Consider the following 25,132-nt stretch of genomic DNA (forward strand, 5'->3'; position numbering starts at 1 on the left):
CTAGAATGGCTCAGCCCTGCTTAGCTTCAGTGGAAAACCAGTGTTGGGCTACAGGGTGATGTGGCTATTAAGACAATGATTGTGTTGCTTATAACAAAGTGGTTTCTTTTGTTTGGCAAGTTGCAGAAAGGTTCAGTTTGGAGTATGACGATAACAGTAACTAGCATTCCATATGATTCATCCCAAGTCAAAGGTAGTTATGGTAGGATATATTGTATCATTGTGTGACCTCAAGACCTGAAGCTCAGTGTAGTTTCAGATTGAAAGTGACATTGATGTGTGATATGAGAGCACAAAGGTAACTGTTCTCATAAGCATCATCCTAGCAACTGACTTACAGAGGATGATGTCATGATATGAATTTGGGAGGAAATTATTTATTTAAAAATGGGTTTTTGAATCCCAGAGGCCTCTGCTTGCTGTTTCTCATCTCTCTAGCATATTAGAGTTAGACGCCAATCTACGCACAGACATCAAAATACGGTGTGCCATTTTCAAGAAGTAACACATTACGCTTGCACAGGGCTAAATAAGAATCCGATTTGATACCGAAAAAATAAAACATTTATTTGTTTTATCATCTGCTTTTGCTTTAAAATGTCTCCCTCTGATCCTTACTAGGATAAATACAACAGGAAATTTGAGGTTATTTATCTGAGGTTTCGTATTAAAACCTGGTCTTGGCAATGGATACTTTCCTAAACCCACTATAAATCGACAATCAATTATGCTGCAAAGGCAATACAATGCAATCCAAAGTACAATCAGACATTCCACTGAAAACAACTATACTATACATGTACATGTACACATTGTGACTGGATCATAACTATACTTATATTTAAAAAATGTACAGTATCACATTTTTGTGTCTCAGTGCAAAAAGATGTTTAGAAAGAAAACTAAAAAAGCAGTGCCCTTGATACATCCACAAAATGTTCTTCCTTTGCATCATCTAAACACAATAAAACATTTGGTCATTTGAGTGCCAGAAAACAATGAATAAATTACATGACACATTTTTCAATTTTACAGTCACTGTCAAGTAGCAGCAGCAAAAATCAGCTCAGACGTTTTAAATAATGCACTAATAAAAGTGCATCGCTGTACTGACACGAACCATTCTTAGATACTCACAACGCAAACGATATTAACGATAATAGTAATCCAAATAACGATGACAAAAAACTTGTACGTGTATGCGCGTTTCTGTGTCTCGGTCAAAAGTTATTTACAGTGCATCAGTAAGTTCTCTGGCTTTGTTTTCCGTGTTTTTATATTCCAAAGGAAGGAGAGGAAAGGCAAATAAAAGTCCACGTTGCTAAACTGCATCAAACATCATCAGCTGGTGCATATGCTGTTGATGGTAATGATCGCTGGGTCCACCAGTCCCATCTCCTCGTGCTCGTTCACGCAGAGTTGGTAGCCGCAGCCTCGCCGCCGCTTCAGGGGAGTGACTTTCACGTCTGGTTTGGCACGAGGCGGCAGAAGGAAGCCAACGCTCCCGGCGATGAGCATGTGCCAGATGCTGTGGATGTAGAAGTAATTCTCCTCTGTCTCCACGAAGGCGTATAAGGCCACCGCTGATGTGGCAATGGTGGTGCCGGGGAACAGGAAAAAGACCCAGCGCTTCCAGGTCGGCGGGTAACAGCGGCGCCGGCGGATGGTGCGCACAGTCTGAAGAACACAGAGCAGGAGACACATTTTGTCATGAATAAATCAGCATGGTCTAAAACGCATGAATTAATAAGGCAGAAGGACCAACAAGGCAATGGGGCACCAGAGGTACCTCTATCATCAAGTTTACCAATTTTGCTCGTCTCGTAGACTGAGCTTAACCCTTTCCTTTCTTCCAGTACAGTTAACTCGTTGCAGCAGGAGCAACTCAGATTATAAAACAACGAACAAAAAACTATTCAAATAACTTGGATTACATGTAAAATTATTATTCCAGGCCAGTCACTGAACATAACTGTGGAAGTCCATTTCTGTCACTGCTTTGGTAAATCATAATTATGACCAACAAAAAGGTGTAAATTATCAGCTAAAAACTCACATTTGAAATTACATAACTCGAAATTGAAACAAATGAGACTAAATGCCAATATTTTTGTCATATCGGACTTCTCAATTTCAACTTGTCTTTTTTATATTAATTTAGTATCTCAATTTTGACAAGTATATTTCAGTTTCAACTATGTAATAAATTTGACCTTTTATTATGAGATATTAAGTGAAAAAGAAAAAATCAAAATGATTGAATATGAAGTCACAACTATGACATTATCTCATAATAATTTTAACTTGAGTATCTTTCAATTTTGACTTTTGTGAAAGTTGTGAACTAGGCTCTAAAATCTGAGCTGGGCCTAGTACATGTCCCGTCTGATTTAATGCTCATGATGCTTCTTCAGACCAATAAAGATCCGATGTCCTCGAGCAACTGCTATTAGTGTTGGATCCAAACGCACACACTTCTAAAGTTGGACATACAATTTACAGACTTCATTGAAATTCAATTCTCCAGCCTGTAGGGGTCCTGATATTTATGAACACCGTAAAGCAGGCTGTCCTCCCACACTGCGCACCACACACTCTTCACACCGCTCATGCTCCTACTAATGCAATTACATGGTCTTAATCTATCAGCCGAGCATAGAGAAACAGCTTAACAGATGTGTATAACATATGTAAACTCTACGGTTAGAACTGAAGAGGCACTTTTGGGCACCAAGCAGCATCTAGTCTTTGTCCATCAGACTTGTTCTACTATATATTTTTCTTAGTCATTATTGACCTCCCTTGCTGACAGTGCAGAGAGAATGAATTGCTGTCCTTTTCTCCCTGTCTGTCATGACATTTCAGTTATAATGTTGACAACATGTAGACTAGACTTTGCCCTAGGATACAATTTTATGGCCATGGCATGAATTTTAACTGTGAAAAACTGTCCTGTGCAGCTGAGAGAATATACAATGTGAGCTCTAGCACACACTCAAAGCTGAGGTTTAAGATCCTATGACAGTATAGCAAGGATTGAAAGCAAGGGGCTGAAATGGACGAGACACTTTAAATCTCATGATTCTACATTGTTACTGGTGTCAAGCATGTGCAGCAGTCAATCAAACACACACACACACACACACACACACACACACACACACACACACACACACACACACACACACACACACACACACACACACACACACACACACACACACACACACACACACACACACACACAGGTGACTGCTGACAACTCAATCACATTTGTGCTGCATGTACTCTAGGAAGGTGCAGGTCCTCTGACACATTTCATATTCCCTCTGATTACTGATTCAACTGCAGCATTCGTTGGCTTCCTGTGCCATTTCAAAACTGAAAAAGTTTGTGAAACTTTTTAACAGCTGAATAATTTATTTTCTTGTCCTCTGTCACATTACAGTCACATACCTCAAAAGAAGATCCTTATCTGAAAATGTACCGGAAAGGCTTCAAAACCATTATATTATGTACAGAAGCATACAATGAAAAGAATTCTCACCGAATCTTCTCTCACACAGATTGTGAAAGTTTATTAAATGAAGCAGCCTTGACGGTGGTTATTAAACATGCATTTCTCTGTCAATGCATTTTATGGATTGTTCTGATGTGATTCACCCAGTGTTTATGCCAATACCCATTTATTTTACTAAAGTTTTATCTTTAAAGACATTGAAGAGGTACAAACATTTTTCAGGTTCTCTACTTACCTGTGTTTTCCTTGAAATGAGAATATAATTTACCAGAATAAACATATAAACATATTTTTTTTAAAAGAAATTCAGATATATATTGCCAAAAGTATTACCAAAAGTAAATCCCTCTAAATCATTGATTTCAGGTACTCAAATCACTTCATGGCCAAATGTGTATAAAATCAAGCACTTAGCACTTATGTTGTAATCTTCTACAAACATTTGTGAAAGAATGGATCGCTCTCAGGAGTGAATTCAAGCGTTTTACCGTGATAGGTTGCTGCCTGTGCAATAATTCAATTCATGAAATGTCCTCACTACTAAGTATTCCTGTTAGTGGTATTATAACAAAGTGGAAGCAATTGGGAACAACAGCAACTCAGTCATGAAGTGGTAGGCCAAGTAAAATCCCAGAGCAGGGTCAGTGTATGTAGAAGTTGCCAGCTTTATGCACAGCCACTAGCTACAGAACTTCAAACTTCATGTAGCCTTCTGAACTTCATGTGTGTTCTGTGTTTCTTGAACAGAACAACCTCCTGGACAACAACCAATCCGGCTTTAAAAAAAAGCGGCCATTCGACTGAGACTGCCTTGCTCTCGGTAACTGAGGTACTGAGACTGGCAAAAGCAGCTTCCAAATCCTCAGTGCTCATCCTGCGGATCTGTCTGCTGCTTTTGACACAGTTAACCACCAGATCCTCCTGTCAACACTTAAGAGGACGGGGATCTCAGGAACTGCTCTCCAGTGGTTCAGGTCTTACCTCTCTGGTCTTCACCTCTACATGGTGTCATGGAGAGGTGAAGTGTCTAAGTCACATCATCTAGCTACTGGGGTTCCCCAGGGCTCAGTTCAGTTCAGACCACTTCTCTTCTCCATCTACATGTCATCATTAGGCTCTGTCATTCAGAAACATGGCTTCTCCTACCACTACTATGCTGATGACACTCAACTCTACTTCTCATTTCAACCAGATGATCCTACAGTCAGTGTTCGTATCGCTGCCAGTCTGACAGACATTTCTGACTGGATGAAGGATCATCACCTTCAACTCAATCTTGGAAAGACAGAATTACTTGTTGTTTCAACCAACCCAGCACTTCATCAAAACTTCTCCATTCAGCTTGGTTCATCAACCAAACTTCATCCAGGACAGCCAGGAACCTTGGAGTTGTGATTGATGACCAGTTAAACTTCACTGACCACATTACTGCAACAGCCCGGTCCTGCAGATTTGCTTTATACAACATTAGAAAGATTAGACCCTTCCTATCAGAACAGGCTGCACAACAACTGGTTCAAGCTCTTGTTCTCTCCAGACTGGACTATTGTAATGCTCTTCTGGCTGGGCTTCCAGCATGCATTATCAAACCCTTGCAGCTGACCCAGAATGCAGCGGCGAGAGTGGTCTTTAATGAGCCGAAGAGAGCGCATGTCACGCCTCTCTTCATCAGACTGCACTGGTTGCCAATGGCCGCTCGCATCAAATTCAAGGCACTAGTTCTCGCCTACAAAACAACCACTGGCTCTGCACCAATATATGTAAACTCGCTTGTTTAGACTTACACACCCTCCAGAAGCTTGCGTTCTGCGAGTGAGCGGTGCCTCGTGGTTCCATCCCAAAGAGGCATGAAATCGCTCTCACAGACATTTTCCTGGACCGTTCCCACCTGGTGGAATGACCTGCCGATCTCAATTCGGACTGCCAAGTCTGTTTTTAAAAAAACATCTTAAGACATATCTTTTCCAATTGCACCTGACCAATAAAGAATAGCACTTAACTATCCATTAATTTTTGTTTGTTTGTTTGTCTCAAAAAAAAACTGTACTGTGCTAATTAACTGAGACACTTCTTACAGCTCTTACAGGTTGTTGGCATTGTTTGTTTTGTTGCTTCTATTGCTCTCCCCTTTTTTGTAAGTCGCTTTAGATAAAAGCGTCTGCTAAATGATTAAATGTAAATGTAGCCTTCAGATTAGCAAAATAACAATGTGTAGAGAGCTTCATGGAATGGGTTTTCATGGCCGAGCAGCTGCATCCAAGCCTTACATCAACAAGTGCACTGCAAAGCATCAGATGCAGTGATGTAAAGCACGCCACCACTGGACTCTACAGCAGTGGAGACGTGTTCTCTTGAGTGATTAATCACGCTTCTCTATCTGGCAATCCAATGGATGAAGAGAACGGTACTCGTCTGAATGCATTGTGCTCTTAATGCTTCAGCATACAATACGTTTTAGACAATTTCATGTTCCCAGTTGTGGGAACAGTTTAGGGATGGCCACTTTCAGCTCCAACATGACTGCGCACCAGTGCACAAAGCAAGGTCCATAAAGACATGGATGAGCGAGTTTGTGTGGAGAAACCTGACTGGCCTGCACAGAGTCCTGACCTCAACCCGATAGAACACTTTTGGGATGAATTAGAGCGGAGACTGCGAGCTAGACCTTCACTTTCAACATCAGTTCCTGACCTCACATATGCGCTTCTAGGAGAATGATTAAAAATTCCCATAAACACACTCCTACACCTTGTGGAAAGCCTTCCCAGAAGAGTTAAAGCTGTTATAGCTGCAAAGGGTGGACCAACTCCATATTAAACCCTACTGATTAAGAATGGGATGTCATTAAAGTTTGTGTGCATATAAAAGCAGGCGTCCCAAAAGTTTTGGCAAAATAGTTAATGTTAGACATTTTTAGGTTAGATGACCTTTTTTTTTTTTACAGTGGACGTAAATTTCAGTATCATTTTGAGCTTATAATGAGTTCCCCAGTATAAACCATTATAGGAAAGAAACATCCTGCCCACTGTCAACAGTTCTTCACTCATTAATCACTCCGGCACATAACAGGTGCATGTTGCAAAAGGAGAGAAAGGAAAATGGACGAGCTTTAAATGTGACATTTAACCGATGGACCTAATCTGTACCAACCCAACCTAAACTATACCATTACAATGGAAAAAACACAACTTCATCACAGCAAACCACAGATGTCCATGCCTTCATGCCGTGCATATACGGTTTATAAATGCAGGATTACCCTCAAAATGTGCGTGACTACCATATGTTCTCTTTGACTTTCATTGAAATTGATTCTCATTTATATTTCACATTATAAGGCAGCTGTTTTGACAGAAGGGTTGGAATCCAACACCTACGATCCTGACCACATCCTCAAACACTACAGGCTGCTCCTGAGATGAATCACTCTATTTCGTCTAACCATCTCTGAGAGATATGCACTAAAATATTTCCAAGAATTCATCAGCCAAGCAGGATATGCCTTCAGATATTGATTGGCATGAATCAATGATGCCTGGACACAAGCGGAAACACGTATGCTTCACACCTCAAATCTAGTAACAAATCTGAGAGAAATGCTACAATTTATGAGTGCGAGATTAACTATTAGTCCACAAGCTACTCAACATAATTTTGTTTTTCAGCAGTTATTTATCATTCTGTCTTTGAGATGTTGCATCATGCACAAAACTCAGTGAATATATATTTACCTCACAATAGAAGCTTTGTTAAAGGGTTAGTTCACCCAAAAATTTAAATGATTTCATTAATTACTCACCCTCATGTCGTTCGACACCCGTAAAACCTTCATTCCTCTTCGGAACACAAATAAAGATATTTTTGTTGAAAGCTGATGGCTGAGAACGGCTCCAGAAAGGCCTCCATTGGCATTCAGTATATTTCCACTCACAAGACCTATAAAGGCACTAAACACATCAATACAAAGTCCATCTCACTACAGTAGCTGTATTATAATTTTACAATGCGACGAAAAAGAAAAAAAAAATCGAAATAACGACTCTATCCACCAAGTTATTGACGTGAACTCGACGCATGCGCGAGAATATGACTCAGATCCTCCGTTCAGATACATGACCCGGAAGAGGAGGAGGAGCGCCGCTATCGCTGAGTTCACGCCCGAGACCTCACGTCATCCCAAAGAAGCATGAAATCGCTCTCACGGACCTTTTCCTGGACCGTTCCCACCTGGTGGAATGAACTGCCGATCTCAATTCGTGCTGCTGAGTCTGTAGCCATTTTTAAGAAACATCTTAAGACATATCTTTTCTAATTGCACCTGACCAATAAAGAATAGCACTTAAATATCCATATATCAAAAAAAAAATGTTTGTGTACAGTGCTTGATTAACTGTGACTTCTTACAGCTCTTACAGGTTGTTGGCCTTGTTTGTTTCGTTGCTTCTATTGCTCTCCCCTTTTTTGTAAGTCGCTTTGGATAAAAGCGTCTGTTAAATGATTAAATGTAAATGTACACGGAAGACAATAACTTGGCGAATAAAGTCATTATTTAGATTTTTTTTGCACACAAAAACTATTCTCGTCGCTTCATCAAATTATTGTACTACTGTAGTGAGATGGACGTTGTATCGATGTGTTTAGTGCCTTTATAGGTCTTGTGAGTGGAAATATACTGAATGCCAATGGAGGCCTTTCTGGAGCCTTTCTCAGCCATCAGCTTTCAACAAAAATATCTTTATTTGTGTTCCGAAGATGAACGAAGGTCTTACGGGTGTCGAACGACATGAGGGTGAGTAATTAATGAAATCATTTTTGGGTGAACTAACCCTTTAAATAGAAATTGGTTAGCATGGCTCAGTTAGCCCCTGCTGGTAGATGCTATAATTACACCCTCTGGCCACAAAGAGTATGTTTCTCCAATGATGCCATTACAAATTTGCATGTATTCTGATGAAATACAATTTATACAATCAACAAATCACTGTTGATATTGTTAACTATATAATTAAACCTTTTATTTATTGTAATAAAGCTGAAATAAAATGAGTTGCCTTGTCAACTAACTGAAATGTAAGTAAATTAAAACTAAACAGTATAAAATATTAAACACTATAAAAGTATACAAATAGTACTACACAAAAATATTTAATATTTAAAAATAGATGTTTTACCGGTTTCTTTTTGAGGAATGTTTTTTTTTAAAGGATTAAATAGATTTAAAATATACCTTCATATCTGCTGCCTTTTACGTTCACGAGAAGTACTTAGTTTTCTCTCTGCAATTTTTTAAATAGTATTTGATACTTTAAATTTGATTTAAATTTACATCTTAGCATTCTGTTTAAAATTAGTTTTAAAAAAAATATAGAAATACTCAACAGAAATTCAATGAGTAAAATATATCATAGGATTCCAAACAGTATATATAGCATAGCATGTACTATTTCACAATATATGTCAGAGGAGCTATAAAGTAGAGTTGCTGAAGCTCAGAACAATAAACCACATGAGTCATGGATCACCGTTTATGGAACAGAGCCATACGAGCAAACCAGTGCTTTGGAAGCATTACTGCTGATGACCACAGAAAGTTTGCAAAGACCTCCTCCAAATTCCACAGCAACACTAAAACAATAAAATATTTTATATGTAAGGGGGGACATGTGAAGCATAGGAAAGTGGAATGAAATTAAATTGCTCAGCTTTACTGCATCAGGGCCTAATTGAATGTAAACCTGAACTAGTTGGCAAAAAAAAAAAAAAAAAAAAAAAAAAAAAATTATATATATATATATATATATATATATATATATATATATATATATATATATATATATATATATATATATATATATAAATATATATAAATATAAATATATATATATATATATATATGTGTGTGTGGAGGTAACCAGTTACATCAAAACGTTTAAGTTAAGAAATTCAAAGTTTAAGCAAAACTGGCAGATTTTTATTTTGTACTCATACATTTTGAAACTTGGCTAGCTTTAGCTAATTATGTAAATGGTAACTTGCTTATTGGTAACGCAATGCTTTGTTAGCATTAGCATAGCACAGCAATTGCTAAATGAGTACGGGAATATTGAACATTTAACATAAATCTGCTCCCAAACCACCCAAAACAATAAAACAATTCAGATGACCTAAAATGTGTTAGTTTTGTGAACTCAAAAGCAAAATTAATTTCTAAATACTCCTTAAGGTTAATTTGATTGGACTGATTTGTTTAATTAAAGTTTATCCTACTCAAACCAATTAATTTTGAGCGTTAAGGTCTTTGCACAAAGAGTCCGAACTTTTAGTATGCGTTTTAGTCATGCAATGGCTCTGAATGATCAAAACCCCTATCAAAATGCTTGCTATGGATGCGAAAAATGCAACAACAACAAAAAAAACCCGATCCAAATTTTTTTTATGACTGATAAAAGTTTTGGAGGCTGTCTGTAAACGTAATTGGTAGTTTTTTGGGGGTTTTTTACCTGTGAAAATTGTCTCGGGCTTTAGGGTTTATACATTCACACTGAAAGCCTTAATGCTCAATTGTACAAGGGAAACATTTTTCTTGCAATTTCTCAAGTTTTATTGCTAAAATACAATTATTTTATTTAAAAAAAAAAATGTTTCTTGTTACTTACTTTATTATGGCTTAGTTAAAATGTGGACCTCCAATAAACTGCTGTGCCATGATCTTAAGCAGGTCATTTTAGCAAGAACTATTTTAGCAATAACCAAAACCAGTCATATTATGAAGCGCTGTGAAGGACTGATCAGGCAAGACAATCACACTGACAATTCCAAAGGGTCCTCTCAAAACACTGTGTTTTAAACATCCGGTGCCTTTATTGGTTTGTAGGTGCTACTCAAGAATTATTCTACTGTTATGTAAAAATAATATGGGTATTCCTCTAGCAAGTGTAATTTGATTTAAAGTGTTAGAATTCAAATTGTGGTTGTTATTGGATATAAGAAATGAAACTCAAAACTTGCACGCTCAATGCACGCTCTAAGGGTGAGACTAGGAAATAATTATCTTTCTCGCTGTCTATGAATATTATTCTGGAAGAAAAAATCCCATTCCTTTTCCAAAGAAATTAATTTTAAGTAGCATAAACCTTTCAAAATGAATGGACTAACCATGAATTGTGATTTTTTTTTAATTATTTTTTTCCCCTTTTGATCTCCTTTTGAGATTTTATCTTTTTTTATCTTTAAAAATAATGAATAACTGATGAACAGCAAGTAAATAGTCTTTTTTTCTAATGCTATATGATATAATGTTGGTAGTTGGTGTAGTTCAGACTTCAAAACTCATCACTAAACATAAAAAAATATATAAAAAATTCAGGTCTAATCAACTGTGGTCATCACGACTGAACTAATTTGAGCTCATCTGTGTATATTCAGAATGCAGAGGCCAAAAACAAGAGGATCACTGAAGATAATAATAAACTGCACTAAAACAAATTATGTGGATGTAGAATATCACAAGCTTTATAAGTTATACCTTTTTTCTCAGTGAAAAAAAAGAAAAAAAAAAGAAACCAGTGGGACACTTTGTACTGTGTTTGCGTATGCTCGGGAGCATTGAAATGGAGGAGTCAATTGACATGTTTTAACTACAAAGAACAATTATGTGCCATGGAGATGACAGACGTGCGTATTTGACACTCATGTCACAATCAATGAATTTTAGACAGAATTAGAGTAATCTTTACACTGGTCTCTCAATCTTACATTCAGAAAGGCAAGAACATTTCAGACTATTCATGTGTTCCTAGCACGTAATGCTTAATGTTTAAAGTGTTTTTTATAGTGCTCTATTAATAATAAAGTTATTTAATTAATAAGATGGACTGAATTTTTTACACCATTCTTTTGCTGCCTTGCAAATCTAGTTATTCATGAATTTTTTAACCATCTTTTATGGTGAAATTTTGCAATTACTAATGGTTTAATTGTCAAAAAAGTGTTAACTTGTATCAAAAGCACAGGTTAATTCTGTCCCTATGTGTTTATTCTGTTCTTAGAAGCTTTATTAGTGCCTTCGGTGAGTTCAGAGTCGAAAGATTAAGTCATAGTTTTGTTGAACATTTGCTATTCTCTCTCATTATTTCTCTCTCACACAATATATCTTTGTAGCTGCAGAAGAAGTGAGGCTCCTCTTCGCTCTGCATGTACAGTATATCCACCAGCACATTCGACTCAAGGGAAGACGTGCTTCTCTCACTCAACTGTAAATTGCCAGAGGCTCTGGCAAAGATTTTTCCTTGTGCAACACCCTTTTTTTATCTTCTCACTTCAGAAAAAACAGTGCGGTCACTAGAGGAATTAGCATAAAGTACAAGCTGCCTGGTAATGGAACAGCGAGTGGGTCTCTAATACTGACAGAACAGAGAAAATTTGAATGCCACACCATGCTAATGCACAGATAAATGCAGCCCTGGGTAACTCCAAATGCCTTCATCAATTATAGATATTGAAAAGGTGCTTGTTGTCACTCAACATTCAAAGAAAAAAAAAGAAAAAACCTAGTGCTGGCATTTAACTGCAGGATCTGTTGAAAGACCATGGCTATTTTTGGACACACAGGCACATTGCCTTATAATATGATGTATTTAGTACAGTACATTTACAAATAAATATCCATTTAGAAAGCTGAAAATCTTTGTTTTCCCTGTTATTTATTCTGGTTAGCATTTTAGCTAAACAGACTGGAAGAACAGCTGGCTGTCCGGCTATCCCAGCTAAATAATAATTATTTAAAAAAATGTATAGCGGATTGCCAACACCCAAGGTCGCTTTGCAAATATAGTTTTAAAGAGCAGAACCAAAGAATCATCGATAACAAAGCACAATAAATTTACCAGGGGCTGAAAAGTAATATATAGAGGTTACAAAGTCAGGCCGGGAGATTAGCTGACCTGTTGAAGCTACACTGTGTGATATTTTCCCCCATCTAGCGGTGAAAAGGTATATGACCATCCAGTGAATAATAGTTTCTGTTCCTCTCAATTGTGATTTCGTTTTAACTCCTACGGAGGCCGATTTAGTCCAAGATTAACATGGCAATCCCCATCTTCACATTCGACACGGTGCCATCGAGTGTTAAAACGCGAAAGGCGAAGCTTGAATTTATGGGTATGTCCCTCTTTGGCTAATGTACTTTCAAGATGGAGGAGCAACATGGCGACCAGCATTCGAACCCCTCACCCGTATGTATTTTCAATGGCATATTATAAACTTACGAGAATACTTTATTACTTGAAAGAAGTAAATATACACTAATGAGCACATATATTTTTGAAAGAACTAAGTGTTTTTAGCTTAGAATAAACTAAAAAAGTTACACAGTGTAGCTTTAAAATCAGCTAAGACCAACTTAAAGGACAACTCCGGTGAGAAATGACCCTAGGGGTCATTAACAGATGGTTACCGAGTAGATCGTTCTCTGGGATGCGTTTTTATGAAAATCGAATGTAAAGAGTTTTATCTCTAAAAACAGATTAGCTTATAACGCCTGTATATGGGGCACAGGATAAGTGAAATTAGATCGCTAGTTAATACCACTAACAAGGCTAAAAATAGCCTCACACTAACACGGCAGCATAATGAGGGTCCCTACATGCAAACCGAAGCATTGAGAACTTTGTAAGTGTACAGACAGTTTAATAAGAAGATACTTTAGAACATTACGAGTTTACAAAAAGGAGTCATCTTGGAAAACTCGACCAGCCGAGCTACGAACGCTGTGCTAAGTGAGCTGGTCGATTGGAATTAAGTTTGTGAAATCTAATTACATGGAAATGCATCAATTATATCTGTTTATTAAAATTTATGGTTGACTAACTTTCTTCCGGAAACAACAGACCATATGAGGTTCCAAATCACAGTTCATCACTTAGCACAGCGTTCGTGGCTCGACTAGTCAAGACTGTTTTCCAAGATGGCGCCTGTCCGTGAACGTGTAATGCACTGTGTTTATAAAGTATCTTCTTATTAAACTGTCTGTACACTTACAAAGTTCTCAATGCTTCGGTTTGCATGTAGGGACCCTCATTATGCTGCCGTGTTAGTGTGAGGCTATTTTGAGCCTTGTTAGTGGTATTAACTAGCGATTTAATTTTATCCCATGCCCCATATACAGGCGTTATAGATAATCTGTTTTTAGAGATAAAACTCTTTACATTTGATTTTTATGAAAACGCATCCCAGAGAACGATCTAATTGGTTAACCATCTGTTACTATTACTCCTAGGTTCATTTTTCACCGGAGTTGTCCTTTAAACCGTACTTCTAAAGACCAGCTCATCACCATGTGCTGATTTAAGCAGGATGTTTCATCAGGTGGCATTTTATTAATTTATTACACATTTAACAGATGCTTTACAGTGAAACATGAAATCTATGAATGTGCACAACGCTACTTACCCAGGCGATGGCCATGATGCCTAAAGCGAAAAGGCTGGGCCCCAGCAGGTTCCACAGGCCATGACGGTCCAGCTGTAAGGCCATGGACAGAGCCATCGCCCCCAGCAAGTACAGCACCTGGTAGGAGAGCAGGAAAGAGGGAGAATGTTAGTTCAAACATCGACAACTCATCATGTCTAGAGGCGATAGTGAATCCCCAGTCTAATTAGGGCCAACTTGCTTTGGCCAGGCTTACTGCAAGTAAAGAGAGGTGCGGCTATAAATATCCTTCCCGTCGTCTTTCCTTCCTGCATGAAGTTCAGAACTGTTGTGACATTGGTGATTTGATTAGTGTCTGCAAACTGCAGCACTCAGCAAAACACATTCACAGGCGCGCACGCAATCACCTGTCATATACAAAAGCTATTTTAAAAGCTAAGGAGAGCTGCTTTTTCTTATTCTATCCATTAGATAGTCTCTTCACAAGAAGAAGCCCCCTCACTTCATGTCTTCATACATTCTAAGTAACTGAAACACACTGTTAATCACATTCTTACTATCTTTCCTTAAACCTTCCTCTTTCCCTCTGCAGTTGAGCAGCTGAGGAGTGAACTAAAGAGATTGTGCACATACATACACCTGAATGTGTCCACCTATATTTACTCTGTTCCACAGCGAAATGTCACCATCATTATGACAGCAGATGACAGACTGCTGACATTCGTTTATTTATACTCTGTGTAAGCTGTTTACTGAGGTGGACAAAATTTCTGCTCTCTTGCACATCTTGGAAAGCTCTTTTCTTGGCAATAAAGTCCATGAAAAACTACTGGCCTCTATGAATCACACGAAACGAATTTATAGAAATTGATGACACAAGAAATATCCTGCATTTCTGGGCCCCAGGGTCTTCATATGTAATTTTAACCATCAGATTGTGGTTATTATATACAGTGGCCGATTTTGAATACTTACACTATCTTTTAAAAGTTTGAAGTTGGTTAAAATTTGTATGTCTTTGAAAGGAGGCTCATCAAGGCTGCATTTATTTGATCACAATTACAGTACTATAGTGAAATATTATTACAATTTAAAATAACCGTTTCCTTTTTATATATATTTTAAAATGTCACATTCCTGTGATGTCAATGCTGAATTTTCAGTCTTCAGTGTCACGAGATGCTTCAGAAATCATTCTATGGTGATCTGCTGCTCAGCAATTTCTTGTTTTTATCAACGTTGAATAGAAAGTTTAAAAGAACAGCATTTATTTGAAATATAAATCTATTGTGATAGATAAAAAGTAATAATAAATGTATAATCTATTTAAAGCATCCTTGCAGAGGATGCAAAAGTATTAAACAAATTTATTAAAGAACAACTCTGGTGAGAAATTACCCTAGGGGTCATTAACAGATGGTTACTGAGTAGATCGTTCTCTGGGATGCGTTTTCATGAAAATCGAATGTAAAGAGTTTTATCTTTAAAAACAGATTATCTATAACGCCTGTATATGGGGCAATGGGTAAGTGAAATTAAATCGCTAGTTAATACCACTAACAAGGCTAAAATAGCCTCACACTAACACGGTAGCATAATGAGGGTCCCTACATGCAAACCGAAGCATTGAGAACTTTGTAAGTGTACAGACAGTTTAATAAGAAGATACTTTATAAACACAGTCCATTACACGTTTACGGACAGGCGCCATCTTGGAAAACTTGACGAGTCAAACCATGAACGCTGTGCTAAGTGATGAACTGGGACTTGGAATCTCATATGGTCCGTTGTTTCCGGAAGAAAGCACTGAACACAAAAGAGAAAATAAATAAATAAAAATAAAAATGCCCATGTTATGAGCCTTGTTAGTGGTATTAACTAACGATTTAATTTTATTTAATCTGTGCCTCATAGACTAGTGTTATAGATAATCTGTTTTTAGAGATAAAACTCTTTACATTCGATTTTCATGAAAACGCATCCCAGAGAATGATCTACTCTGTAACCATCTGTTAATTACCCCTAGGTTCATTTCTCACCGGAGTTGTCCTTTAAAAAATGCAGTATAGTCTTTTTAATAGTCTTTTTTTAAAATAAATTTGTTTAATACTTTTGCATCCTCTGCAAGGATGCTTTAAATAGATTATACATTTATTATTACTTTTTATCTATCACAATAGATTTATATTTCAAATAAATGCTGTTCTTTTAAACTTTCTATTCAACGTTGATAAAAACAAGAAATTGCTGAGCAGCAGATCACCATAGAATGATTTCTGAAGCATCTCGTGACACTGAAGACTGAAAATTCAGCATTGACATCACAGGAATGTAAAGAATTTTATCTTAAAAACAGATTATCTATAACGCTTATCTATGGGGCACAGATTAAATAAAATTAAATCGCTAGTTAATACCACTAACAAGGCTCAATCTAATAACATGGGCATTTTTATTTTTATTTTTATTTATTTGTTTTCTCTTTTGTGTTCAGTGCTTTCTTCCGAAAACAACGGACCATATGAGATTCCAAGTCCCAGTTCATCACTTAGCACAGCGTTCGTGGTTTGACTCGTCGAGACTGTTTTCCAAGATGGCGCCTGTCCGTAAACGTGTAATGGACTGTGTTTATAAAGTATCTTCTTATTAAACTGTTTGTACACTTACAAAGTTCTCAATGCTTCGGTTTGCATGTAGGGACCCTCATTATGCTACCGTGTTAGTGTGAAGCTATTTTTAGCCTTGTTAGTGGTATTAACTAGCGATTTAATTTCACTTACCCATTGCCCCATATACAGGCGTTATAGATAATCTGTTTTTACCCCTAGGTTCATTTCTCACCGGAGTTGTCCTTTAACAGTAGGTTACGCTAAATTTCAACATGGTTTATATATTTTTTTATTTAATGCAGTTACTGCACATACATAAATATTTGAGCTAATTGAATATAAGCAACAACTAAAAACTTTATGAGCACAGAGTGAAGAACTAAGGTTTATGGTAACTGAATGTGATTTGTACCTGTTTGATAATGGATTTGAGTCTGGCCATGGCGATGACAGTGACCCATACAGACATGAGTGAGCCGAGGAAGTCACAGAACTGCAGCACGTCGTACTCCATGATGCAGAAGACCACAATGCCTGGCTGGTCACAAGCATGATAAAACTGTTCAGGGGTGAAAGATGAAAACAAAAGAGGTCAGAGGAAGCATGAATAATATATGATACTCTGCCATGTCACTGGTTCTTAACTAAAATCTCCATACTTAAGCAGCCAATTATAAACCAAACGATTATTACATTATTTAGGCATGGTTTTCCAGAGCTGGAGAAAAACAGAATGCAAATCTAGCATAAAATATAAATTATGTAACAGTTAGTTCCAATTCTGTAATCTGACTGGTCTGTTATGTTCATTTTTAAGTTATAATGACTTCAACCGTTGGTCACCCAATCAGCATAAAGAATTGGGATTATTCCTTTTATAATCTCTTTGTTTATCTTGAAATGTTCTGCTGGGAAACCTTGGATCCTGCCATCCATGTGGATGTCACTTTGACACGAACACCTACCTAAGCATTGTTGCAGACCATGTATTACTCCCTTTCATGAAAACGGTATTCCCTGGTGGCTGATCGGTGTATATACTGTATGTCAACATGCAACTAGCAGTCGAAATGCCTAATTTTTGGCATGTTTTGATTGGTTAACCAGATCTACCTACAGTGGAAAAGAACATGGTGAAAATATAGACAGATGCTTCCAGCAGGTAATGACTGCGGATGGCGATGGTCACAGGTGGGACAAACATCAGGTTGCTGAGGCACAGAAGGAGAGTTGAGAGCAGCTGAAACCCATACGAGTAAGCCTCTGTGTTGTCCGTGCAACCCCAGCCATCCCAGCCTAGAGAAGAACACACGTGTTACAGACTACTCTAAGCTGGACTTAACATAGTTCTGCTTACTACAAGATACAGCAAAAAAAAGTTAAGCGTAAATCTTCAAAGCTTACGTCCCTGTTCACTGTAATTACATGGGCAAGAATGTGGAAACATTAATCTTTAAATAGTCTTTTATGTTCAGCAGAAAAAAAGTAAGTCAAAGTTTTTCCTTTGCATTATTCCTATGCATTATTCCTTTAAAACTAAGTATACTGTTCGAAAATTTTGGGTTTTGTTAAGACTTTTTTTAAAGAAAGGAAAAAAGTATACTTTTATTCAGCAAAGATTCATTAAATTGATCAAAAACTGTTATAAAAGATTTCAAATAAATGCTGTTCTTTCTATTCATCAAATAATCCAGGTAGAAAAATGTAATGCACTTCCACAAATATATTTAGAAGCACAACTGTTTTCAACATTAATAACAAAAAAAAATGTTCAGGAGATGATTTCTGAAGGATCATGTGACACTGAAGACTGAAGGAATTTATGCTAAAAATTCAGTTTCGCCATCACATACATTACATTTTAAAATATACTCAAAAAGAAAATAGTTATTTTCAGTGCAGCCTTGGTGAGCACAATAGACTTTTCTTTAAAAAAATGTTTAATTAACGTTTAAAAATTCATACAGACCCCACACTTTTGAACGGTAATGTGTGTAAATAATACTGTTGTCCATGTCCTCAAAGCAAACTAAGCTACAAATAATAAAATAAATAAATGACAAGCATAGGCATGTAAAAAATATATATATTTATATATATATAACAAAACACCTTATAAATACACATGTACTTTCTCCCAGGTTCGCACACACATTCTGCTCCTCATCTGTCAGCTGTTGTAAACAGCTTCATAAATATAGATTGGATTCAGGCAACCTACTGTTATATAAACACCATGAAGGAAATAGATGCGCTGTCCCTCTAACCTCTCATAGAAAATGCCAGAAAACATATCACAAATCTCTCTGATTAGGAAGCCTTAATTAGCCACACCAAAAACAAAAATCCTCAAAGGCATGTAGTGATTGAAGTCTCACTGAGTGTCGACAAAGACAGTCAATTGAGCTTTACCAGACACTCGAGAACAGAGAAGAGCTTTGCATGCATGCTGTATCTCAGCACTAAGCTGTTTGCTAGAAAACATTCATTAAAAGGGTAAATTTGTCTATGCTAATGACAAAAGAAACTATGGGTAGGAATCTAGAGGGAAAGGGGAAACGAGGCACCAGAGCTTCATAATGGCGCTGTAATTGAGAGGTTGTGATTAGCATATTTCTCAGGATCATCAAATGTCCTCTAATTAAAAACCACTTGATTTGCGATCTCATCGTTATAGAGCGACATGATTGGCACATGTGTAATTGAAACATTTAACATGCCAATTAACTTTGATTGGCATCTGACAGTAGAGGAGAAAAATATGAAATGGAATTATAAAATATTACAGTGGTTATCAACATATTAACCGCTAGAGTGATGTCTCCTTTGTTCACTTTGTTAAATGACACAGAAGTCCTGCTCCTTTATTTGACTAAAAAGAAGTGTCAAGGAGTTTTCAAGCACATGTGTCACAACCTAAAATTGCCCTGTATGCCACCTCTACAGATCACTGCGGGGATTTTGATGCCTCGTTTCATTTGTGACTTAATTCATATGTCTAGTTTTATCTTATTTTATTGCAGTTTACTACTACAATAAATAAATAAATGAAATGCTATATTTTTAAAGAACAATACAAGCCATACAATCAAGTCAAACTAAAAAGGTAAAACAATTTGTGGCATTAGGTAAATGTGCACTCAATTATTAACACTTATGTACATTAATAATATACAGTATCAGAAGTTTAAGGCCAGCAAGATTTTTGTTGTTTTTGATGATTTTATTCATCACGGACACATTAGACTGATTAAAAGTGACAGTAAACACACTTTCTACTTTATGTAACATTTGTGCATTAAAAAATGCTTATCTAATGCTGTTTAAACTCTCTATTCAACAAAAAAATCCTTAAAAAAAATGTTTCACTGTTTCCCCAAAAATGTATTAAACTTTTTGAACACCAAATCTGCATAGAATGATTTCTGAAGGATGATAAAGCTGAATTTTCAGCATTAATTGCCTTCAGTCACATGGACCGAAGGCAATTAATGCTGAAAATTCAGCTTTACCATTACAGGAATACATTAAAAAATATATTTTTATTATAATATTTCACTGTTTTACAGTAAGAGCATTTAGAGATTGTAAAAATCATTTAAAAAAATCCAAAACGACCCCAAACTTTTAAGAATTATTGTAAGTACTGTACATTGCATACAAAAGAGAACCGAATGAAAAGAAAATGCAATATATTGCCAGTTTTTTGCTGATTCCCAGCCATAAACATCTTCTTGTATATCTGAAACTGCAAATTTAGTACACGCAGCATCAAATTCGAAGACAATCCATTTTTTTCCTTCTCAAAGTTATGACTCATGTACCCCACTCATTTTCTATAAGAGAACACATGGGTTATGAAAGACTAAGGTTCAGTAGTCAGGGCACTGCTCAGGACATGATGGGCTGACTCTCTGATCAGTGCCCTGACAACTGAACTAGGAAGATGATTGAGATGCGCCCTAAGAGTTCTCACCTGCTTTACACTCGCATGCAGCATACAGGTAGTTGTTGGTGCGCAGGAGTTTGCACTGGCCATAGGTGCCGCAGTCATTGATGCAGGGGGTCAGGTAAGAGCGAAGGTAAACCTCAGCTGTTACATTCGAACACACCTCAAACCTACAGAAGAATGTGGAGATAATAAGAATCAAAGTAGAAGCTTTTAGAAATACTTGCAAGCAGGGGGGTATCAAGCCATCTTTTCAGAAGTGAGGGGGACAGAAATGTCATAATACCCTTTTTTTTTTTACCTATATAATTTATCGCAGACATGATCATACTAACTTTTACGCCATATCCAGTCGGCAAAACTCTGAACACATCTTCTCTTTTTAAGAATGACTTCAGTGCCGTTCTGTCTTCCAGAGTCGCAGCCAAAGCCGAATTGGAAGACCGTCGTTCACCAGCTTCTGACAGGCAGTACACAAGCGCAACTCTGCCGTCATTATGCTAAGCTCCGCCCACTGACTCTATACACGATGTGATTGGCCTGAATAGAGTTTGGTTTTTACAGCTCAGACGTGTATTGAGAGTTGATACTCGCGGCAGATACGATTTGCTGCCGCTAGGGTGCGTCAAGATTTCTAGGCTAAAAAATATATTTTTATTTTACAAAAGATAATAATTGATTTAATAAATGCAAATAAATGCTGTCCATTGAACTTACTATTCATCAAAGAATCCTGAAAAATAAAATTCATCATGGTTTCCACAACAACCGTTTTCAACACAGATAATAAACATAAATGTTTCTCGATTATAAAATATAAAATCCTCATATGAGAATGATTTGTGAAGGATCATGTGACACTGAAGACTGGAGTAATGATGATAAATTCAGCTTTGATCACAGGAATAAATTACACTTTACTATATATTCACATAGAAAAAAAAAGCTGTTTTAATTTTTAATAATATTTCACAATATTACTGTTTTAACTTAATTTTTGATTAAATAAATGTAGCCTTGATGATCAGAAGATAATAAATATTAAAAAACTTAGCACTGCGTTATTCATATGGTATAGCCTACTTTATTGTCCAAAAATAGCTTGAGATGGCTTGAAAAACACACATAAAGCATATATTGTCGCAGTCGTATGATTGTTAGCTTCACGTGACAGGGTAACATTATTAATTCTACGAATCCACTTTTGGACTTTCTGTGAGAGAGCGCCCTCCGGCTTTGAGTATGAGAGTTTTGCACGAGAGTGTTAGCGTTCTATAGTGTTTAGATCGCCTCATATTTAGATACAAATAAAATGACAGGTAAGCATGATTTTTTTGTCTCTGAATTTAAATCTAGATGTATTAACATTTGTTTCTATGTAAATACACTTGCCCGTGACCGTGACCTCAAGAGGCGCACTATCAACCGAAGTTTAGAGAAAGCTATCTCTAGCGTCCCTGCCCGCCCCCTGCGCAGGTAACGCCGATTCGAATCCTGCTTGGAGCGGGTCGACTAGGATCGGTGAGACCCCTTAAAAGTGCAGGGGGCGAAAGTACATTTTATTAAAAGTGATCTAGTAAAAGTACTCTACATCCATGCTTCCAAGAAATGAATATTGCCCAAAAAAATGAAGCGTCTGAATTTTCTTTGAACATGCTGTGAATACTGAAAAAGTTTTTTTTTTCATGCAATTACAATGAAAAGGATCGAGGCTTTTAAGGTTGCAGAGCTTTCACGCTTTCAAACCGAATTTAGAGATGTTACCCCTTGTGTTGTGTTTCTCACACACAGCTATAGTACGGCTTCAGAAGAGTCCAAGTTAGATCACTTGTAGCCTACAATATTTTTGTGGTGCATTTTGTGTCCTTTCAGTCCCATTCATTGTACTTCTTTAAAAAATAGAGAGAAGCGCAGCCTTGTAAATAACTTCTTTTGTGTTCCATGGATGGAAAAAAGTCACTCAGGCTTGGATGAAAAAAGGTGAGTAAATGATGACAGAACCTTCATTTTTAAGGGGAACTATCCCTGGGATCTATATGGAGGTTAAAACTAATTCAAAATGACCTCACATTCAAAAGTGAGCCGATATGCTATAATCTCCATGGTAGTGGGTACATATCGTAGCCTCTGTGTGCAATTTTAAATGAAGATGTCGAACTTTACCCGAACTCTCCCAGTCAGAGCTCATTTATTTTCATTTTAATGAGATAAAGTAAGGTTATAAGAAACTAGGTCAACATGAAAGTGAATTTATGAATTGCTTTACAAGTATTTCACAGTAGTGAATAGAATACACCCCTCAGTTAACATGCTTATACTGCACGTGCTAAATGTTGATAAAGGTAAATATATGGAGTGCTATGAATACTTTCCATCCTTTTATCAACTTTGAAATAAATGATGCTAAACTATGGTCTGATAATTCAGCGTAAAAACACAGATTCTAGATGCAAATGTCCTCACCCGTGTTCAGTGGCACACAGAGAGCGCAGGCTCAGATACCACGTGCCCGTCTGAGGGTAGGGAATCCTCAGTTTGGTGATATTTGTGGTGGTGTTAATGGAGAGATGAAATCCTGAAACTGATTCTGAAGAGGGAAGAGCACAAACAGGTCAAGACAAATGCCATCAAATGCCAACATTGGTTATTATTGTGAGAGTTCTTTGTGCTTAATTCGACATTATGGACCATAAAATTAAATTTGTGTGGTAGAGGCAAGATTACCACATCCCACCCGCAACTATGAGATGCAATTTTTTTTGTTGCATTTGCATATAAATGGCAACATCTTTCTTTGTTTCACCTGAATTGTTTCCTAAAAAGGCACTACATTATATTTAGTGCCATGATTTTGGATCAACGCCAACTGGAACTTCATGCAATGGTATAAATTCAGAGATGTCTTCATAAAAATAACAGCAAAGGGCATTGGCCCAAAGCAATTTATAACCAGAAATAAATTTAAATGCCCCCCCCCCCCCCCCCCCAAAAAAAAACACCCCAACAAAATCCAGTTAAATTCACAAAAATAATAATTTCATTCAATTAATCAATTAATTTAAAAAAATGATATAAAATTGTCAGCCTGTGGTTACCAAACGTTCACAGCAAAAAATAGAGCAACAGTTTTTTAGGCATTATGAGAGCATTTTGGTGCATGTATCATAACCATATATTCAATTCATATTCATTTAACTACCATATTGTTCAATTTTAAACTACTAAAATGCTTTTACCTTAAATCATGCAGACAACCACCATAATAATACTGTATAGGTGGTACAAAAGAAAGGACACATCAATTAGAGTAAATCAAAAATAAATATGTAAAGTGGACAGAATTAACCACACAATGACAAAATGCAAAGCTGGAAAAAGCATTAAATATAACATCAAACAGACTATGGAACTTAACTGATAACAAATATAAAAATAAACAAATCTTTTAATAAAATACAATCAATTGTACTGTTTTTCATTGTAAATGATTAAGTGAAATAGATGCAAGTAGATTTAAGTTAACATTATTAATACAAAGGTTATTAATAATCAGTGTTGGGAAGGTTACTTTGTAAATGTAATAGGTTACAGATTACAAGTTACCCTATTTTGAACGTAATAAGCAGTGTAACCATTTCAATTACTTTATTAAAGTAATGTAACTGATTACATTTGATTACTTTTTTAGATACTTTTGTATTTTCCAGCACTGGAACACATTTTTAGCACACGCCGTGCTGGCAACTCTCAGACAGGTTGTGACCTAAAGCTTTCAGCCAGCAATGTGGATTGATGTATTTGGCAGACATGGCGAGCTGCAAATTAAAACAAGAACCAATCAAAAGCATCAGAATAGAATCCCTTTACTAAACGACCTTTAATTGCCCCCCCAAAAAAATAATAATTCAGATGTAATCATTTGTAATCATTAACATTTTTCTTAAGTAACTGTATTTAATTAAAAAAAAAAATGTCCTCAGTAACTGTAACTGATTACACAGTTACATTTATTTTGTAATTAAATTACGCAATCTAGTCACTCCCCAACACTGTTGATAATATCTTTTTTTTTTTTTTTTTTTACAGTAAATCTGTCCAATACATTTGCTAACTGATACATTTTTGCACTGTATACTAAGGTTACGTACAGTTAACCATTTATTTTATCATAATATTTTTTTATTCATATTCCACATTTTTCACAGAATGGGAGGGTGAGGATTACCACACATAGCTTAAAGAGTTTTCTGATAAATCATAGACTGTCCTACCAGAGTCACACGAGACTGACGTGTTGTCGTGAAGAGTCAGCGGCATCCCATGATTCAGGCAGCCAAAGATCGTAATATTCTCTCCTCTTACTGAAGACTGTCGGGAAAAAAAGAGACAGAGTAATCCAGTTTGAATCCTGTTGAAGATAAGTGAACATCATAGTTAATTAACAAGCCGGTGACACAAAGCAGGTCAAAAGAGGGTTTGGCGGGCAAAGGAGAAGGCTGTGATATAACCGTTCGAGATGTGATAATTTCATAGGAATATCAAAGGAAAAGTGGTTCTTTGTAGCTGAGCGAAAGGCCAATCATCTCCCACCGCGAGCCCCCTATCCGCAAACGTCTGAAAATAAAG

The 25,132-nt window shown here is 36.7% G+C and overlaps 1 protein-coding gene across 2 annotated transcripts in view; it reads right to left on the reverse strand.

Moving 5' to 3' along the window:
- Positions 1-357: 357 nt before the first annotated feature.
- tmem8b (transmembrane protein 8B) overlaps positions 358-25,132 on the reverse strand; it is a 183,356-nt gene continuing 158,581 nt past the window's right edge. For both annotated transcript variants that reach the window (XM_067438293.1, XM_067438295.1), the window contains 7 exons: positions 24,778-24,874; positions 22,970-23,093; positions 20,534-20,676; positions 17,675-17,853; positions 16,970-17,116; positions 13,970-14,086; positions 358-1,677 (listed from right to left, as the gene is read on the reverse strand). In XM_067438293.1, coding sequence (XP_067294394.1) covers positions 1,342-1,677; positions 13,970-14,086; positions 16,970-17,116; positions 17,675-17,853; positions 20,534-20,676; positions 22,970-23,093; positions 24,778-24,874 — 1,143 coding nt within the window. In that variant the 3' untranslated portion in view covers positions 358-1,341. The remainder of the gene's footprint in view (positions 1,678-13,969; positions 14,087-16,969; positions 17,117-17,674; positions 17,854-20,533; positions 20,677-22,969; positions 23,094-24,777; positions 24,875-25,132) is intronic.

Source organism: Pseudorasbora parva, chromosome 3 (genome assembly GCF_024679245.1).
Source record: "Pseudorasbora parva isolate DD20220531a chromosome 3, ASM2467924v1, whole genome shotgun sequence".
Classification (NCBI taxonomy): domain Eukaryota; kingdom Metazoa; phylum Chordata; class Actinopteri; order Cypriniformes; family Gobionidae; genus Pseudorasbora; species Pseudorasbora parva.